At 48.5% G+C, this 19,032-nt stretch overlaps 1 protein-coding gene across 2 annotated transcripts in view; it reads right to left on the bottom strand.

Moving 5' to 3' along the window:
• Positions 1-18,481, bottom strand: part of ACSS2 (acyl-CoA synthetase short chain family member 2) — a 34,464-nt gene extending 15,983 nt beyond the window's left edge. Inside the window, exons 1-2 of one of the 2 annotated variants that reach the window (XM_075059067.1) lie at positions 18,275-18,481; positions 17,790-17,985 (exon numbers count right to left, since the gene is read on the bottom strand). In XM_075059067.1, the coding sequence (XP_074915168.1) occupies positions 17,790-17,985; positions 18,275-18,398 (320 nt within the window). In that variant the 5' untranslated portion in view covers positions 18,399-18,481. The remainder of the gene's footprint in view (positions 1-17,789; positions 17,986-18,274) is intronic. The other variant, XM_075059059.1, reaches the window with a different exon arrangement.
• Positions 18,482-19,032: the final 551 nt, after the last annotated feature.

Consider the following 19,032-nt stretch of genomic DNA (forward strand, 5'->3'; position numbering starts at 1 on the left):
ACCCGGAGATGGAACAGGAACGTCGCATCCCCAGGGAACCAGTTTCCTACCAAAGTAAAAACCAGCTAATTTTCATGTGACACAATGCTTCAGCCATGCAAATGAGGTGACACTCCCAATGGATCAGATTAACAAAGAATTTGAAATGACTTCACATTCGGCAGAGCAGACGTCTCCCACACCCAGGAAGGAGGGATACACTTTCCCAACTCTCTCCCCAGGGCAGCCAGCACAGAAACATTAGTGATCCATGAAAGAACAGGGGTATCACTCTCAGCTGATAGTCCCCCTGGAAAAGTGTCCCCGTGAGCATGTGCAGCCAAATGAAAACCAACACCCGTGCTGGGGAGAAGCCAGGAAGCACCTCCATGACGTGTCCTCCCTTCAGACTGCAGCCAGGCTCCGTCTAACTCGGGAACAGAAACCTCACTTCTTTAACATCTCAAACAGTCCAGAGCATACAAAAAATATGTACTGAATTCTAGCTAAAACTAACCACTGGTCTCCCTTCCCCCAGCAACGCAAACAGAAGGAAGGCTCCTGTGATGCAGAAATGCATAAAGGAACACCCTCATTTCTCATGTAATTCTGTGTCATTCTGTGTCAGCACAACAGTGACCTCATGCTCCAGTGGCAGATGCAGTCCTGCTGGAAACAGCGGAAGAGCTGGAGAGCCCCACTGATACAAGCTCTGCGCCTCCTGCCCCGTGTAGGACAGAGTTTCCAAACTGGTCATTACACTTGGATCATCCCATTTAAAAGCTACTCATGGATCTGTTGCTTACAAACCTGACTCACCCCTCCTGATACCTAGTTATACTACTGGCTTCCATGGTGCTCTGCAGCAATTGCGTCCATCGATACCTGCACCGACATGCACAGGGCAGCGTATCTTCCCACCAGTAGCTCCTGAAAGGGGATTCTCTGCTTGATCCTTTATGCAAGTTTGCCCCTTTTAAATGGAAAGAGGAGAGAAACAAGAATACAAAGAAAAAGAAAAGCTTGGGAATGAAAACCAGTGCCCAGAGCAGTCAGCTCAGCCCTAGCATCCAGGCAGTTTCCTCTCCTTTCCCCATCATAACCAAGAGCATTGCTTTGAGCTAAATGACATGTGAAACCATTAGACGAGGTCCCTTACAGCAGGGCTCTCGGCTAGTAAAGAGAAACCAGGAAATCAGAGAATTTCCGTTTTGACTTCATTACTTGAGGGTGAAAGATCCAAGAGCTGATTTCAGTGCTGGACTGAGCAGCTGTAACTGATCTGGCTCAAAGGAAGAGCATCTGCTCCTGTTGCGTCTGGCTGCACGCTGAGTGCCTTCCCTCACTGTGCAGAGGTTTTCCTTGCTCCTTCTACACCACAGGTGTGGCAACATCTAGGCTAGCGCCGTGCAAACCTGCCTGGGTCCAGATGTGCAGTATCACTGCGAGTACAGCTCTACCCCTCAGCGATGAGCCTGGCTGCGAAAGACTTCTTAAAGACAACTGTAACGCTTCCAAATGCAAGCCGGAGGATCCCAGCCCACTAATCCCTCACCTGAAGATCTCTGCACCGGGGTCTGCTGAGTGCTGTGGGCAGGCCCTCTGCAACCCACCTCCCAGCCTAGGGTAAACCTGCCGAACAGGGCAGGGGGGAGGGACGTCCCTTTGCCTGTGCTCTGCTGCAGCGTAGGATCTAATTACAACCTTTACTAAGTTAGGAGGACAGACTAGCACAGGCTGTCCCAGCTGGAAGACTTCCCATGTAAGGCAGGTAGGCGGCCCACGGCCGTGTGTGCTATTTGGGGGCTCAGCTGGGCGCTGTAGGTGAAGTGCTGGTTTGGCTGGTGGCAGACTTAGCCAAGGACGCTGCAGAAAGCACGTTGGTTCCCAGTGCCATCAACTCGGCGGTGTAATACCTGCCTGAGAAGGTCCAAAACCTGCGAGTCCTCTGACACAAGCTCTGCAATCCTGCACTCCGGGAAGGCTCAGCTCCCCGCCTTGAACGAGCCTTCACTGGCTGCATTTCTAATATGTCTCCTTAAGAGATTGCAACAGAGCCTGGCCATGCCCCACTCTGCAAAGAGGTGTCTGCAGGTGCTGATTTGCTTCAGGCTGGGGTGGTCGCGCTGCTGCAAGATGGACTGATGGTGGGATGGAGATAGAGCCTATGTAAAAGGCTGCGCTGAGCACCCTATACTTGCCTGGCAGCCAAGGGGAGACAGCAGCCAGGCCACACCAAACTGCAGCTTCTGGGGTGAGCAGCCCAGGCAGAGCTACGCTGTCTCCCACACGTGGTACCCACAAGGGACAGGGACCTGCCCTGCCCTGAGCCACCCGGGTGCGAGGCACCGCTCGGACATCCCTGCTCTCCCTGCACACAAGCAGCGCATCTCAAATATGCCAGGTCCTCCTCCTTGCCGGGCTTCAGGAGGGAAATTCAGGCCAGGGAATGCACCCAGGCTTCTCCTCAAAGTCAGCATGCACGGGGCACGGCAGGAGAAATGCAAGGTCAAAGAGAAGTTAAAACTTTTGCAAGGATTTTCAGAGGGCTTTCAAGTCCTTTCCATTGATTTGTATGACCAAGAAAGAGCTCCTCTAGCATCAGCAGGGGAAACCTCAGGCTTCAGATTTTAAGACTATCTTATGTTTAATGGGAAATGAGTCACATCCACACTTCTACAGAACAAGATGCCTCCTTTCACCGCATCTCCGGCAAAGGCCTCTGAGCAGTCTCTCAAGAGCAGGCAATTGCTTTAAGTCTCCCCACGTCTGAAAATAGTTTGGAGTGCCCACAGCTACACTCAGCAGGCTACAGCAGCACTCAGAGATTGCTCTGTCCTCTTCTCTGGCACAAAAGCCCAGAGAATTATGTATTTTAGATGGGGCATTTAAAGGAATGCCCACTTGCATGCTAGCAAATACTCTGTGCATCAAAAGCAAGCCTGTAAATTCCTGGCAGCAAAGTTCTGTGAGCAGCATCTTCCCTTCGGCACCCATTGGATATAAGCAAGAGCTGTCAGTCCTGAGCCTCTCATACAGACGTGCTTGTCCAAATTAAATTGAAAAACCAAATAAAAATAAAATAAAAAAGTCATACTTCTGAAAACATTACCGCAGTGCTCACCTCCATACCTACAGCATGCAGCCCAAGCCCCACAGAATTCAACATCCCCCAAATATATCCTTTTTTAAGAACTGGTGATGAAAATAGTTGGCAGCAGCTCTGCTGTGATTGCTTGCGTGCAATCTTTGATCTAACAGCAAGCCTTCTTCTGAAAGGAAAAAACAATTTTCATCCTCCCAAACTTCTCAGATACATCACTAGATGAAATACATGGTGAAACACAGTTTGAGTCTGACGTTTTTCTCATCTCCCTCAAACTGAGCCCTGCATTTAGCAACTAGTAATCCAAAATTTTACAGTATCATCTGGGTCACAGCACGAATGTATTTGACTTTTTTAGTACTTGAGAAGCCCATGTTTTACATACTGCATGTTGTGTGCACGCTCAGCTGGAGAAAGGCATTTTTTGGCCATATGGTCTCAGCTGAACCACCCATCAACTAAGTGAATGCAAGTCCTTTAAACCAAACACATAGATGCACAACTGGGGACCTTCTGAGGCAGGCTGTCTCTTAAACATGGGTGCTTTGTTGAAAAAGTCAGGTTTCATGCAAAGATGATAGCTTTCTATCTGCCTGCAGCCAGGACCAAATAGCCCAAGGGCATCAGGGACCATCACCACAGCAGTGTGCAGGACGGTAGTGCCCAGCTCTGCACAAAATAGATCCCTGTCAACCTATTAAAGGAAGCACAGGCTCTGCAGAGCACTTATCATACTGCTCCCTTCTGCCAGCAGTTAAAATAACAGGCTCTCCACTTCTGAACAGGTAGCGTGATGCACACAAGCCCCACAGCACACGCCTGCAGTGGCCCTACCAGTGTCTCAGCAAGAAATGATCACATGGAGAAGTCACCCTGGGCAGGGGAGGAAGAAAACTTCAGGTGGGAAACCTGAACACTTGTCACCTCTGTGGCACAAGCACTCTTACAGGAGGCTCACAGACTGACTGCCTGCTCTGCTGGGAGTTTGGCCTTGGAGATGCAGAGCCACGGAACTATTTCACCTGGTACCCATGTAGCTAAATCAAGGTTAAGCTTCCCTGTTAGAGTGACCACATAGGCTAGCAAAAGATTTAGTGTTGTACATACATTGTGTAGTTGGGAAAATGGTTTGTAAGAGCAGGCGAGCATTTCTTTAGAGCCGCATTAACTCAAGCATTGACACTGTGGAGCAGTCAGGGACGCAGAGCAGCAGCATGGGAGAGGGAAGCTGTAGCCGGATGCACTCCTGGATATTTGCACCAAAGCAGGTTAAGAAGTTACTGTGCTCTGCCAAGCACCAGGGCTCACTACAGGACTTTTCAAAGCACTGGACTGCTTCAACCACTCATCATGTAACCACGCGAGCCTTACACTGCCCATCCAAGCAAGCTGAGCCCATCTCAGCTGTAGGATAACAAGCAGTAAGGAGGGGCAGTAACTTCTTAACCTGCTCGGTGGCCAAGGGGATGCACGCTTCCCAGAGCACCCAAACGGGCCAAGCAAAGCTGACCCCAAAACAAATCAGCAATTCTGTTTGGTTTCTTTCTTTCACCAGATTTCTAAATAAAAATTATTTGCATAACCTGTTTGAGTAACAGATGAATAGAGCTTCCCCGTGCAATGCTGCCTCAGTGTTTGCATGGAGCAGCAGGAAGCACAGGTTGCATCAGTGGGAATTATGGTTTTCAAGGTAATTGCCAATGATAATTGTGGTTTAGAAGGGTTGTAACACCAATAAGAGAAGCTGGTGTACAGGAGAAAATTATGAAGCCCAGCAAGTGAAGTGTTAGAAGTTCTCAAGATCTGCCAGACCATCTGCAGATCCACAGTCAGTCAGAAACAGAAAAATCACAGACCAAAGCAAACTAGGACAGAGAGCCAAAGCCTATCTGACCCCTGTAAATACTCCCACTGAGGACCAAAGGGGCTGAAGATCATTTAAGTTTCTCCTCTAAGCTCCTGTGACCACATCACCCTCAAATAAAAGCATTAACCCAAAGTTAGGGTGTGGGGCACCTGGAAGGTAAGTTTTCAGAGCAAAGCAAACCACCTCAAAGCCACCAGGTTTCACTCCCCAACTACTAGAGAGGCAATGGCAGCACACAGAGCAGTTCTGTTTAATGCAGGAAAAAGGCTCTGCATTTTAGCTACTGGAAAGCACCTTTAAGAAAACACGGATTCCCAGTTTGAAAAAGGTGTTGAAAGAGGGAGAGGACCCCTTCCCAGATGATGCAACATCATAGGAAGAACTTGTGCAGTGGGGAACTGTGCAAAGCCTCCAGTACAGCAGAGATGGGGACTGTGGGAATGTCTGCCCTAAAACATCTCTGGTGCTATCTACTCTAAAACACGCTCAGACCCCAAAATCCCCCCTAAGCCTGGGACCAAGTTGGTGCCTGAGAGGCACAGTATGGAGACATCAAGTTCTCCAGCTCCTGCTCCACCAGCAGCCTGTCCCCAGAGCACTGTACGAGGCAAAGGCAGGAGCTTTCCTCTACCACAGGCTCCTGCACAGTGGCACCTCCTCACGTGCAAGGTCGCTGGGGGCAGCTGGACGGGCTCATGGCTTCCCAATCCGCCCTGTGTCCAGAATTAGAGCAGCCGAAATGCCAGGCAGAGCTTGGCTGGGCCAAGCTCCTGCCATCTGGGGAATGGGCTCGCGTGCACGCCGCATGGGCAGCGAGAGCCCTGGTCCTTTCCGACACCTGCACTAGCATGCACGGGCTGCGTGCTCAGCTACCGCGGCCATCAGCTGCTCACAAACCTCCTGCTGCCATTTGGCCCTGGCTGTTCTCAGGAGACCCAGGAAACCTGCAGCTTGAAGAAGGGTCTGCCTGGAGGCGGCTTGGTAGTTTGGGAACAACAGCCACCAAAACTGAAAAAAAATATAATTTCTCCCTCTAGCCCCAGCCTTGCTTATCCCATCTGACACAGGAATGGCACACAAGTAGAGAAAGCCCTTTAAAAATCTGTCCTTGAGAAACAAGATTACATTGAAATGTGAAATTTGGAGAGACCAACTGTGCAAGATAATCAGAAAAAGACACCGATTCATTGGAAAAAAATGCTTGTATTTGCAAGGATTGTTCAATATGGAAATGATCCTAGACAGACTGCCCAAAGCAGAAGGGTCTCCAGCAGGGTCTGCACCGCTGACTCCAGGAGGGAGCCGGAGGGGGGCTGAAATGGGTTTGCAAAAAACCTTCACGAGAACATTTCATAATAACAGGACAGACTTCCCAGCCCTGCCCATGCTTAACGTCACCTATCTCCCACCAGAGTAACGCATGGCAGCAAATACCCAAAGGAATTCTGGGAAGGCTGAGAGGTTTTTTGAGTAAAAGGTTTACCAGAAAAGTTCAGCCTCTATGGTCCCTGCAGTCATGCTCGAATCCCATTGCATGACAAGGATCAAGAAAGAAAAAGTTGTGTAATGGTGGAGCATAGCCTGGGAGGGGCTGGTGAAAAGGTTTTCCCAGTATGTTCAGAAATATTTGGCAGCACTGAGAGAACACTGTTGAGTAAACCTGGCAACAGAAATCCCAGGGAAAAGAAAAATCTTACCAATTGAACAGCATCACCTTCTAAAACCATACAGTTAACCCTGAGACCTGCATTAAAACCACCCTATGATTTTCCCCTCCAGTGCCCCCCCATACACATAGGTAGAAGGGCCTAACAAAGCTCCACTGTCAAATCCATCTCTGAGCCACACCATCTCAACTAAAAGTTGATCATGTACCTAGGATGAAGAGGTTCCTATCGCTGTAAAGAAACCCAAACCAGGTGGGCAAACAGCGCTGCGCCGTGCCAAAGCAGGAGCCCTGTGCTCTGCAGAGCATGATGTGCTGTGTCCATATGCTGGTTTTGGCTGGGGTCGGGTTCATTTTCTTCATGACAGCTAGTATGGGGCTATGGTTTGGATTTGTGCTGGAAACAGTGTTGATAACACAAGAATATTTGGGTTACTGCTGAGCAGTGCTTACACAGAGTCAAGGCCTTTTCTGCCTCTCACCCCACCCCACCAGTGAGGAGGCTGGGGGGCACAAGAAGTTGGGAGGGGACACAGCTGGGACAGCTGACCCCAAATGACCCAAGGGATCAGGCATTCCAGACCACAGGACGTCATGCTCAGCATATAAAGCTGGGGGAAGAAGAAGGAAGGGGGGACATTCGGAGTGATGGCGTTTGTCTTCCCAAGTAACTGTTAAGCATGATGGAGCCCTGCTTTCCTGGAGATGGCTGAACACCTGCCTGCCCATGGGAAGTGGGGAATGAATTCCTTGTTTTGCTTTGCTTGCGTGCGCGGCTTTCACTTTCCCTATTAAACTGTCTTTATCTCAACCCACAAGTTTTCTCACTTTACTCTTCCGATTCTCTCCCCCATTCCACTGGAGGGAGGGAGCGAGCAGCTGTGTGGGGCTGAGCTGCTGGCTGGGGTTAAACCACGACAGTCCAGCCCCCAATGCCCTTTCTCTCCAGCCCAACAGACTCAAATGCAGGCATTACCATACCTGTATTTTACAAAACAGTTAAAACAGAGTGTATTTCTAAAGGGACACTGGGCCACCATCTCTATGCTCTATGATACGATCAGGGAATCAGTCTTCTAATCACCTTTAAAAATAGCCATATGGAAATGCACCCAACACCCTGCATGGCTGCTAGTGTCCCATAGGAAAAACCACATCAATCTTTCTGTCCTTCCTTCTCATTAAATATATTCTCAGCTACTCTATTTGCAGCCTTTCAGAACCTGAACAAGTACCAGAGGCACCTAAAGAAATAAAATTTATCTTGTGCAGTCCAACCACTGTTCACTTCACCATACCCTGAGCAATGCCTGCAGCACAGCGCCCAGATGGAGGTGGACACTGCTTCAAAATAACTCATTTATTTATTGACCCTCCAGAATTCCCTCCAATTTTCCCACTCACCTGCCAGGCTACACCCTAAAACCTACTTCAAGCCCCTTTTTCTAGGCTGTGGGGTGCTCAGACACCTCTAAAGTAACCAACACCTCCCAGTTTACGCTGCTGCTGGTTGGTTCATCAGCCAAGGTGAGTGAGTGAGTAAACTCAACGTGATGGGGTTTGTACAGCCTGTGTTCACATCTGAGAGCCAGAACACTCAAGGGTAACAGTTTTAGAGAAGATAGGATCAACAGCAGTCAGCAAGCTCCTCTTCAAGGGAAATCTACTATTACTTTGCCACATTTGGCAAAATACAGCAGTATACAAGTAATACAGAACACATGTAAATACCCTGGTGATAGTGTCAGCAGCCATTCTGCTCTGATGGGTATCTGCTCAGTGGCAAGGGAAATTCTGCTCCTATGTGGCTTCCCATTTTTCCTACTTGCTTGATATTGAGTAACCAGCAAGTTAGGAGGATATGCATTAACTCTAATTATGTTCTTACTTTCTTAAGTATTTTACAGTGCAGGAGAACAGCCAATGAAGAAAAATGATAGCTTTTTACCTATTTTATTTAGAGGAAAGTTTAAGATGTTTAAACAAAATAATTTTAAGGTTTATTTTAAACAAAATGATTATGTAGTGTTGCAACAGAGCTCATACGCAAGACTTATGCAGTAGGTCACTGAGTTTGACAGACCTCAGCCAGCACTTCTAACCCGGCAAGCCAAATCCACAGAATGCTGTAGAAGAACGTGAGATTTTGACACGAGAGGAAACATTTTAGATGTTTACCATAAGTAATATTTTCAGAGGAGCACGGACTATTTTTACCAGTCCAATGAGAGGAGAGCTTATTTCCAGCACAACACAGCTGATTGCTTGTTTAAACAATTTGCAGCCAGGCCACGAAACATACCCTGGATGAGGCTTCTGTAGGTAAAATAGTCAACAAGCCACCTGCAGCTGGGAAATACCCCATTTTGGGAAATACTGCATCTCTCAGTGGAGCATACTGCCAAATTTTCAAGACCTTCTAGAAACACTGAAAGCCAGGCAAGGTGATTTCAACAGAGGCTCAAACAATATCCATCAAGGCCATGATTAGAAATTAAACTTTTAATCAGATTTTTGGTGGACATTTCAACTTCATGCCTCAGAAGCCTTGACAGGTGATGGCCAGATGTCACCTGCTGGACTGTCATCTCATTCTATACATCAAACATCTCTTAGAAGATGGCCAGTGGCAACAGGAATGCAAAACATGTTTCACTATCAGGTAGCCAGGTGTGAGAAAGTAACCAGGAAGGCCATCAATTTCCTTGAGGGATTCCCCTGAAGAAGGGAGGTGACATCTGCGAAAATTATGGGCTTTGAATTTACAGAGAACTGCCAGGGCTCGCGATTTCATATCTTACCACATTTCGACATTTACAACAAGTGATGTGCAGAAACGTAAACAGAGAACTGAAACCCTGCTCCAACCACACATAACAGCTCTGACGCAGGGCCGAGCACAGGAGGAAAATGCAAGCTCATTGTGTTGGTGAGAGTCAAGAGGTCTTGTCAAAGCACTGGCAATCAATGCTACAGCTTGGGGCACAGAAAGCCCACCAGGCACAACAAATGCAACTACCCATAGGAAAAACGCCATGCTTGGAACAAGCACCCACTTGCACGTCTTCTGGCAAAGCCTGATCACTTTGTCCCCTGTAAACACTACTACTCAGAGCAAATCTCATCCACATCGAGCCTGAGTCCTTGTCCACTTCTGCTCCATTCACACCAGGGTGCCAGGGGAGAACACACAAGGCATTCACACAGTTAAAATAAAATAATCAGGTTTTCTAGTCCAATGAGCAAACTGAAGGCTCTGATCTTCCATGTCCTGAATCCATACAGGGGCTCACCATCCTCTCTGTCCATGAACTCCACTTACCCACCCCAAGTTTCAACTCTTCTGCCAATATCCACAATATGGCATCATTGCATAACTGTGGTGCCCCTCCCAACAGTAAGCAAACTACTCTTAAAACACATCAAGGTACCTGTAATATCTGCCAGCGTTACAAGTTTCACAGACGTGAGAAAATCCGGGACCTATTGTCTGTGCACGCATGCCCCTCGCTACTCCCACAGGTAGTTATTGTGCAACCACACACCCAGAATCATGCAGAAAGGTGGCTTTGGACAGGGTATAAGCCAACATTTTAAGACAGAGGTGTAAGAAGCAATTAGTGAAAAATTATTAAGTCTCTTATGCAGAATCAACAGAGCCAGACCTTTGTCAAAGCAATGAGCAGCATGAGGAAAAAATACTAAATAAGAACATAAAAGCCACCACAGGTCTCTTTTACACAGCAGTATTGCCCTTCAGCACTGGGATATTCACAGCAGCTCAGCCAAGAGCCCTTTAGACTGAAACAAAATACCATGCTGGGTCAGAACCAGGGTTCGGTGTTTTGTCTCCAGGAGCAGCAGCGGGAGATGCTGTTTATGGAGGGCACATGAGCCTGGCCACCATCAGCAGTTCAGTTGCAACATTGGTCCTTGAGCGACCTGCTGCTGGTCCTGAAAATTGACCATTAAAAGCAAAGAAGCAAAGGGTAAGGCTAAACCAGCTCCACAGAAAGACCTTTTTTTCCATTCATGGTTAAATTACTTTCCTGAACAACCTTTGTGGGAAACCTCACGTAGGCGGACTGAAAACAGCCAGATCGGTGCGCTCAGCACCACCCGCCTTGCACTCCAGCAGGTCTGCCAGCAGGACTTCACTTCACAGCAGCTCCATCACCTTTCCCAGCAGACTGCACTGGTCCATGCACACAGTGACCCAATTCCACTGTACCACTGGGGATGCAAGTCAGATTTATTGGTTTCCAGGACCCCCTTTCTATTGCCCTCTCTAGAGAGACAGAGGCTGGCAACCTTCCAGTCCTTGGTACAGCAGCCCTTTGCAATAATACAGCATACCCTGGCCAGCAGCTCCGCAATTTCACATTCAAGTTCCTGCAGTCCTCTGGCGTGCATGCCATCTAATCCTGGCCACTTACTGACATCCAACTTGTTTATCTGGTCAAATACTTCCTCGATATTCCTTGTATTTATATAGACAGATGCTGTATCCCTGCCAGCAGCAGCTACCACAAGTTTCAGAGCAAAAGGCTGGGAGCAAACAGCTCCAACAAAACCCAAATGAAAGCTGCTCCCCTGATTCGAGGCTGCTGCTGCTGTGTGTTCCCAAGCAAGAAAGCTTACATGACCCCTTTCCTCACTGCTCAGCCACGGAGCAACCACACAAGTGCTGCCCGAGTGCCTTCTTTCTTTACAGACTTGATTTAATAGAGGAGAAAAGTACCATTCTGCCTACAGGAGCAGGATTACAGGTTATTTGAGCTCAGTAAAAGCTACTTCCAGTGAAAATCTTCAATAATGCTGAACACCCTCCCACGGAGGCACAAGTTCAGGGGTGCTTCTGAATGGACAAAACCACAGGAGACCACAGGCACTGTGTAGTCAAGTGATCACCAACCTTTAATACTTGTCTCCTTCCTTCACTGCACTGCAGAGCAGAACAGCACAAGGCTAAGAGCACTTCCTGGCTCCCCGCTCCTGCCCTGCCCTGCATCCTATGACAGAAAAGGCTCTGCAGAGCAGGAATGGGACTTGAGATCTCCAAAACATCAAACCAAACACCCTTCCGAGCATCTCCCTGCTAACCAGCATGTGTACCTGACAGGGATGACTCAAGCTCTGCTTTCCAGCCAGCCCTCAGAAAGGAAAAACAATTTCAAGTGATTCTGTGCCTGCCAGCTGTCTGAGTAACATGGCACTCAAAAACCCTGACTCACAGCATCCAGGAAAGCACACACACCCCCCACACTGGAAGCCCACAGGATAGTACCTGCCTAAGGAAGGTAGGTATTTTGCTGCTTTCACATATTTAGTTCATTCCTTTGGCACAATCACTCACCTGGTAGCTATCTTGGAGATTTCCACTAGTAATAAAGAGGATATAGGATGCAGCACACAAGTACAAGCCATTTACAGAAACACTTGGGACAGAAGAACCTGGAGATATGACAGGAGAAAACTGGCAGATGCCGGGTCTTAGCACACACATATATAGCCTTTGGAAACAAGCTTAAGACCATGATCCCTGTGTTTTCCAGCCCCTCAGGCCAAACCAAGAATCTCCAAGCCCTTAAGCAGGCATCACCATGCTGCTCTGGGGCAGCACCATCTTTGTATCTCATCTGCAGCCAAAGCCACAGTAGGACAATCAGAGTGATCATATGAAATCAGTTAATTTTGAGTCCAGCACAGCCTTGCTCTAAACAGCCCACAGCTGAAGATGGAGACTCAATCCATCAATGGAGAAAAGCCAGGGAGCTACACCTGAGGACAAGCTATGAGCCCCTCCTGTCCCAGTTTGCACTTACATACGAGCATCTGAACACAGCGGCTGTTTGCACTACTACCACAGCACTAACCATACTGGTTGGTGACTGTCCAAGAACTGGGAGAGGAAGAATTCCACCAAAGAAATCAGGAAAGCACATGACCTGGGTGTGTCTGAGCTACAACAGCTACTTCTTTTACTCCTTGTTCTAATACTAGGTTTCTATTGATGCTCCCACCATTCCCAGTCTTGCACTACCCACGCAGCTCAGAGTCAGAAAGGGGCCCACAAAGCAGAGGTGTTCTCATTTGGAAGTGCGAGAAACACCACTCTAAAGCATTCAAGCAGATGCAGCCTGTTTTGTAAACCCCCTCCCTGGCTGGAAGATTTCATAAAACCCACCAGAAGACAGTTACACTTTCTGTGATGGAAAGCTACAACTATCATTGCCCTTGAAGGAGGGTACAAGATCTCTAGCTTAATAAAATACAAGTACAGTCAATGTATTTTATTACCTACTTTAGGTGCACCTAATCTGCCCAATTTTCAGAAGCATTGTACTGCCCAGCAATGCTTCCAAAATAATTAGTATCTGCCAAGACCACCAATATATCACTCCACTCTCAGCACACGCAATGGGGAGATGACATGGATGGCTGAGGATGCACCCTAGAAAGCCTCCCTGATTTTCAGGGCTGAGTGGGGCCACCCCTTTTCCCATGGATAATCCCTATCAAGGAAAGGAGCTGTGCTGACCCTGGGTAGTGCTGCGAGCATAAACCAAACATATGGGAACTTTTCTGTAATGCTTCTCACTGCTGTAGAGCTTACTCAGATTACCCTATGGAAGTAATGCCTCCACAGTAAGAATAGGGGAAGAGCAGCATTGGGCATGGCTATTTGGTAGCACCTGCAATATAGCTTTGACTGCTCTCAGCAGCCTGCAGGTACACACCTGCAAATGTGTATCAGTAAAAGCAACCTTCCCAGTGGTGAATTTTTGTTCTTTAAACAAACTGTGTGATTTAGGGACATGATTTCACTACCAGAACAGTGTTGAAAGAGGGTGCATCACTGGAAGTATGACAAGTCATCCAGGAAGTTACCAAAGAAATGAAGAGTCAGTTTGGCACAGGACACTCAAAAGTCCTGAAGCCAGTGGGAGTGGCAGAGCCAAGAGCATTGTGTAGAAGCTGGCTACAGTCAACCACTTCTGAAAGTCTGGCTGTTAACAGCAAGCATCCTCAGTCACAGCATCTGTGCATATGACAGTAGTGGAAGACTGATACCTGCAAAGGTATCTAAAGAGAACTGGTCTGGATTATGGAGACCAAGCACTTCATTCTCAGCTGTTTAAGGCAAGATTATTTCTGCAAAAAGAAGAGGTCCAGACCTTTACAGCAGAAATGCAACTGAAACACAGCTTCATCTGGCTTCAGTTTTGACTCTGGGATGGCACATCCTAGAATGAAGCACTCCATGGTGAGGAACAGCCACCAGATCAAGGTGCAGCAGCAGTTCACAGGGGCCCCAGGAACCAGCAGCTATAGTCTTGTCCCATTAGGCCCCAGCAGCACATTTAGACCAAACCAGGGTCTGACAATCTGTATCCTCTCTGGAAGGCTGCTGTCCAAAAACTAGTTCCAGTTTCCTAATAAAAACTTCCAGAAGTGCTCTGGACCATTTGTTGTTGTTGTTTTGGGGGATTGGTTTGTTTGTTTTTTAAACATGCTCTACAGTTGTTGGTTTTTTTCCTTTATTGGAAGAAATCTCACAGCTACAAGCCACTAAATCCTTTATTACATTTAAAAAAATAACAACCAACCTTCTCCATTTGCATGTCATGTTTGTTCTAGGCCCAGAATGGTAACCATAGGCAGTTACTCCTTTGTTTAAACAAAGCTCCAGTAAGCTCTGGCAGCCTTTTCTATCTTTGTTTCCCCTCTCTAGATGTGTTATTTCATATACAAGCATAAGAAAGCAGAAAATTGATATGCTCTCCCAAAGATGACAGAAGCCAGCAGCACCCTGCTAAGCCCATGCACCTAGGCTACAGGGAGGCTAAAAATAATGTGCAAAGCACTACCTCCTGCCCCTGGCCCCTGATCCCACCAGGCACCACCAGTGCTGCAGCTGGGGTGACTGATTTGAGAAACAAAGGCAAGAACTTAGTGCTTCAGCTATGCATAGGTTACATAGAGAATAGGCTGCCAAGTATCTTCGCACCCCGGGGTCTAATTAGAGAGAGTTTTGTAATAAGTGATGTTCTTTTTGAATTCCCACCTGGTTACATTTTTACCTCCACAAGCTGCCCAGGCTGATGTTTATGAGAGATTATTAACAGGCTCTTCAGCACAGAACTAAGGTTTTGTTTTGTTTGTCCATGTGATGCAGGTATGCCCACAGCATGGTGAAGGCACACTGTGCTCCTGCTCTAATTAACACTACTCACCACAAAGTCCTCAGCATGGCTTCAGGTCCCCTGCAAATGCCATCAAGCATCCAAGCTAGTCTGCCCAGTGCATTTTGCCTGCCATGCAAAAGCCATCAGAGGTATCTACATGCACAGTAACCGGTGTTATTGACTTCAGCCTTTCCATGCTATTATGAAAGAGATTTAACTTCTGAGAGCAGCACTTTATCAGAAACATTTCCTGGAGCTTCTGTTCCTTTTTAGGCCACATCAGCAGTACCAGAGAAAGAGGAATCAAAAGTAGCAGAAAGAGAAATACTTGTAACGTTCAAAAGCAGCAAGAGATATCATAGTGAAGCAGGCAACAGGGTAAATGCAAGTGTTTCCTACCAACTCAGGATGGTCATTTTGAACTACGTAGTCCTAACAGCACCAAGAGGATGATACCACAATAGTGAATGTCACCTATGTACAAGTTCTGCAGCATGAAGCAATCCCATGTACTGCCCTTTGCACTGAAAGAGCAATTCCATGTGGTTGGGATTAGACCTTCTGAGTGGAGCGAATTTGGGCAGTCCTAGACTGCTGGTGGTGCAGGAACCTTCAGAGCAGCTTGACCATAACAGATCCAGATAAACCACCCACTCCTTCCAGTCCATGCAAAACTTGAGACAGCCACAGTCAGCAGCGCACAGCAGCTCTGAGTTTTGTCAGGACACATCTCTTCTCAGAGACACTCAGCAATGCCTCGAAACATCATTCACTTTTTCCCTAACTTCTCTTCTGTGAAAGCAAAGACCATGGTCTTGTATCTTTTCAAAGCTGTCACAGAGCTGACAGTCACCAATACCTTGGTACCTTTTCCCATCTAGCAGGCTACAGACTTTCTTAGAAGCAAGCAAGCAAGGGGCCAAGGTATTTAAAAAAAAATTCAAGTTTTTCTCAGGAATCCTCTCTGGCTTTCAGAGGGTCTCATTTCTTTTTTGACCTTTCATGGAGTGTGACAAGTCTCAAGTGTTTTAGGAAAGTGGGCTCATTCAATAGAGTGTTAAACACAAAACGTGAAAGGACAAGATGACAGCAATTACATTTTGTTATTGAAGAAAAGCATGTGTCCAGAGAGGCATGCACATGCTCCTAGAAGAGTAATTTTACAAGTCTCAACCCTTAGCCCCACTTCCTCAAGACCTCAGTACCACAAGTTTGCAGGTGAGCACCACACACATCATGTTCAGTGTGCCTCTTCCATCCCTCCCACCACCATTCCCAGCTGACAGCTGCAGACACCCCAGTGCCAGGTTACTTGTGACAGAGCCACACTAGGAGAGTTTATCCCCAAATAGTCAGGGAAAACTGTCTACTAAGGAGGAAGAGAGACCTTATTTTTCAGCACTGTAAGCACCATGACTGACAGACACCCACCATTTTAATATCCACTCCAAGTTTTGCTTAGCATCACAAATACCCCCACAAAGGCTGCCAGAATAACTAACAAGAAAAATCTTCAAAACCAAATTAAAGCTGTAGGCTGCTGCCTAGCTGTCACCCAAAGATTTATGTGCAAGAAGAACAACGCACTCACTTCCTCCATAAACCCCAGCACAGCAGCCAGCACTGGCCTGCCAAATGGCTTCAATTGCTGGCACACCTTCACCTGAATGAGTTTACAGAGTTTTCATTCAGGACCTGCAACCATTTTACATCTGAGTAAGTTAGAGAATGTATTTGACTAGCAAGAAAATAAATACCTTCCATCATTTCACCGGTGTCTTATCAATATGATTATTTGCTAGGCAGTATGTGTAATTCTTTTACTGGAACAGTAGCTCTATGGACAGAAACTCTAGTATGAACCTAATTTTACAGTCACAGCCAGAACTACACTGGTATAAACATGTTCCTTTTTGTAGCAGGATAGCCCCTAGTCACCTTTATGCCAGGTGACTGGGGGGGAGCCTTCAGCTGCACAAAATCACTTAGAGCAGCACAGCTGTTTATCATTGGAGGATCTGGTATTTTTGTTGCATTGTCAGTAAGACTTCTCCAGCTGCTCCACTGGAGGGACTCACCATAACCCAACAAGTTACTGCATCCCTAACAAGTAGTACATTTAATTGTGCTTCTGCGCTGCCACATACAGTCATACCAATGCAACATAAATGCATGCTACTTCAAGGGAAACAGCAAAATACATGGGCAGGCAAGGCCCTGTTCTCAGTCTGGGGACTCAGCTCTGGTGCAGCTGAGCTAGTTTAGTAGGGGAGCATTAATTCTGGATCTCGGACATCACCAGTGAAACCTATTTTGCATCAATATGAAAATTTCAAGTTTCACATGACTTTTAACACTAGTAACTACTCTGGTAAAAAAAAACCAAAACACAAACATACTTCAGATAGGGCTGGAAGTTAACTTTTCTTCCCAAAGATAGCATAGAGAAGCCAGACTTTTTGAAAGCATCAGTGTTACACACATTCAAGTGCAAGGAATCAATATACAAGCTCAGGTTTTAGAAGAACCTTTCTGCCACAGGATTGGAAACTTGCCAGACCCACAAAACACAAATACAGGAAATATGGGTTTTATTAGCTTTTTGCTGTTGGATGCTAGCTGTTCCTCATCCCATGGCTCTACCTACATCTACCTACTTCGCTAGAGAATTGTGGCACCTGCCTCGTACTATCTAACTGCTCTCAGCTTTTAGCAGGTACAACTGCAAAGGCAGCACTGGGAGTCAGGACCTCCCCACTGCTATGCTGGGCTGCTTCAGTGTATCCTAGGACAGGCAGAGAAGCTTCACTGCACAGCTCTTCTCAAACACACAGAAAGCGAACACCTGCTGTACCTGTGTAAAGATTAAAGCCTCTCAGGTTTTACCACATTTTAATTCACCTTGGTAAAAATCAGCACTGTTTGTACACTTCAGCATGCTATTTACACACTTTTGACACCATAATAAAACCAGAAATTTACCAGTAAAAAGCAATTTTGTCCCCAAGTTTCTTCTCATTGACATTTCTGTCCAGGAGGTTGTAGCAGATGTTGGTGGTCGCCCCTTTCATCCACTCGATGAAGATCTTCCCCTTCGTCACATCGAAGTTGTACTTCAGAAAGGGTCCCGCGTGCTGACTCTTCCAGTAAAACTCTTTAGCGATGTCACCCCAAAATTCTGCGAAGGCAACGGCCAGAGCTCGTCACCCAGAAACAGGCAGGATAAGGAAGACGACGCTTCAAGGGGCGAGCCCCCCCGCTCCCGCACCCCGCGCGTGGGGGGCTCGCTGCGGCCCCAACGCCCCCGCAGCCCGGCACCCCCAGCCCCGCTCCCCCCCACCGGCCCCGCGAGCAGCCCCCGCCGGAACCGGCGACGCCTTGCGGGGACCGCTCCCCGCCGGCCGGCCTCCCGCGCCCCGCCGCGGCCCTCCCCCGGCCTGGGGGGAGCTCCCGCCGGCGGCGCTCACCGTGCGGCTCCTCCACGGAGCGCTGGTAGAGGCGCTCGTAGTGGGGCAGCGAGGGGACGTGCGCCGCCGGCAGCAGCTCGGGCCGCGGCCGGTACAGCCGGGCCTGCTCCTCGGGCAGCACCATGGCGGGGCGCCGGCGGCTCTGGGCGTGCGAGCGGCCGCCGAGCCCGCTTCAAAGCGGCGCGGAGCCGGGGGCGGGGACGGCGGAGGCGGCGGCCCGCCCTCACGGCGGGCGCTGGGGGCGGCGGCGGCAGCGCCGCCCCGGAGCGCCACAGGCGGCCGGCCCGCCCGCCGCGGCGGGGCCTGCGGAGGCCGGCGGGCCGCCCCGGGGCCGGAGCAGGCCCGGGTAGGCAGGGGCTCGCCGTCGGCGGGCGGCGTGTTCCTGTCAGCGGTGCGGTCCTGTCAGCCATGTCACCCTGTCAGCCATGTCACCCTGTCAGCCATGTCACCCTGTCAGCCATGACCCCCCCCCCCGCCCCGTCAGCCATGTTTCCTCCCACCCGCCATGTGCCTCCTGTCAGCCGTGTCCCCTCTGTCACTGGTGTCTCCTCCCGCCAGCCATGCTGCCTCCATTAGTGGTGTCTCCCCCTGTCAGTGGTGTCCTGCTGTCAGCCGTGTCCCCTCCTTCAGTGGTGTCCCCCGGTCAGCCCATGTCCCCCCATCATCAGCCAAGTTCCCCCATGCCAGCAGTGTTCCCCCATTAACAGTGCTGCCCCATCAGCCATGTCTCTCTGGTGAGTGGTGTCCCCTGTGAGCCA

This window comes from Buteo buteo, chromosome 2, assembly GCF_964188355.1.
Source record: "Buteo buteo chromosome 2, bButBut1.hap1.1, whole genome shotgun sequence".
Classification (NCBI taxonomy): Eukaryota; Metazoa; Chordata; class Aves; order Accipitriformes; family Accipitridae; genus Buteo; species Buteo buteo.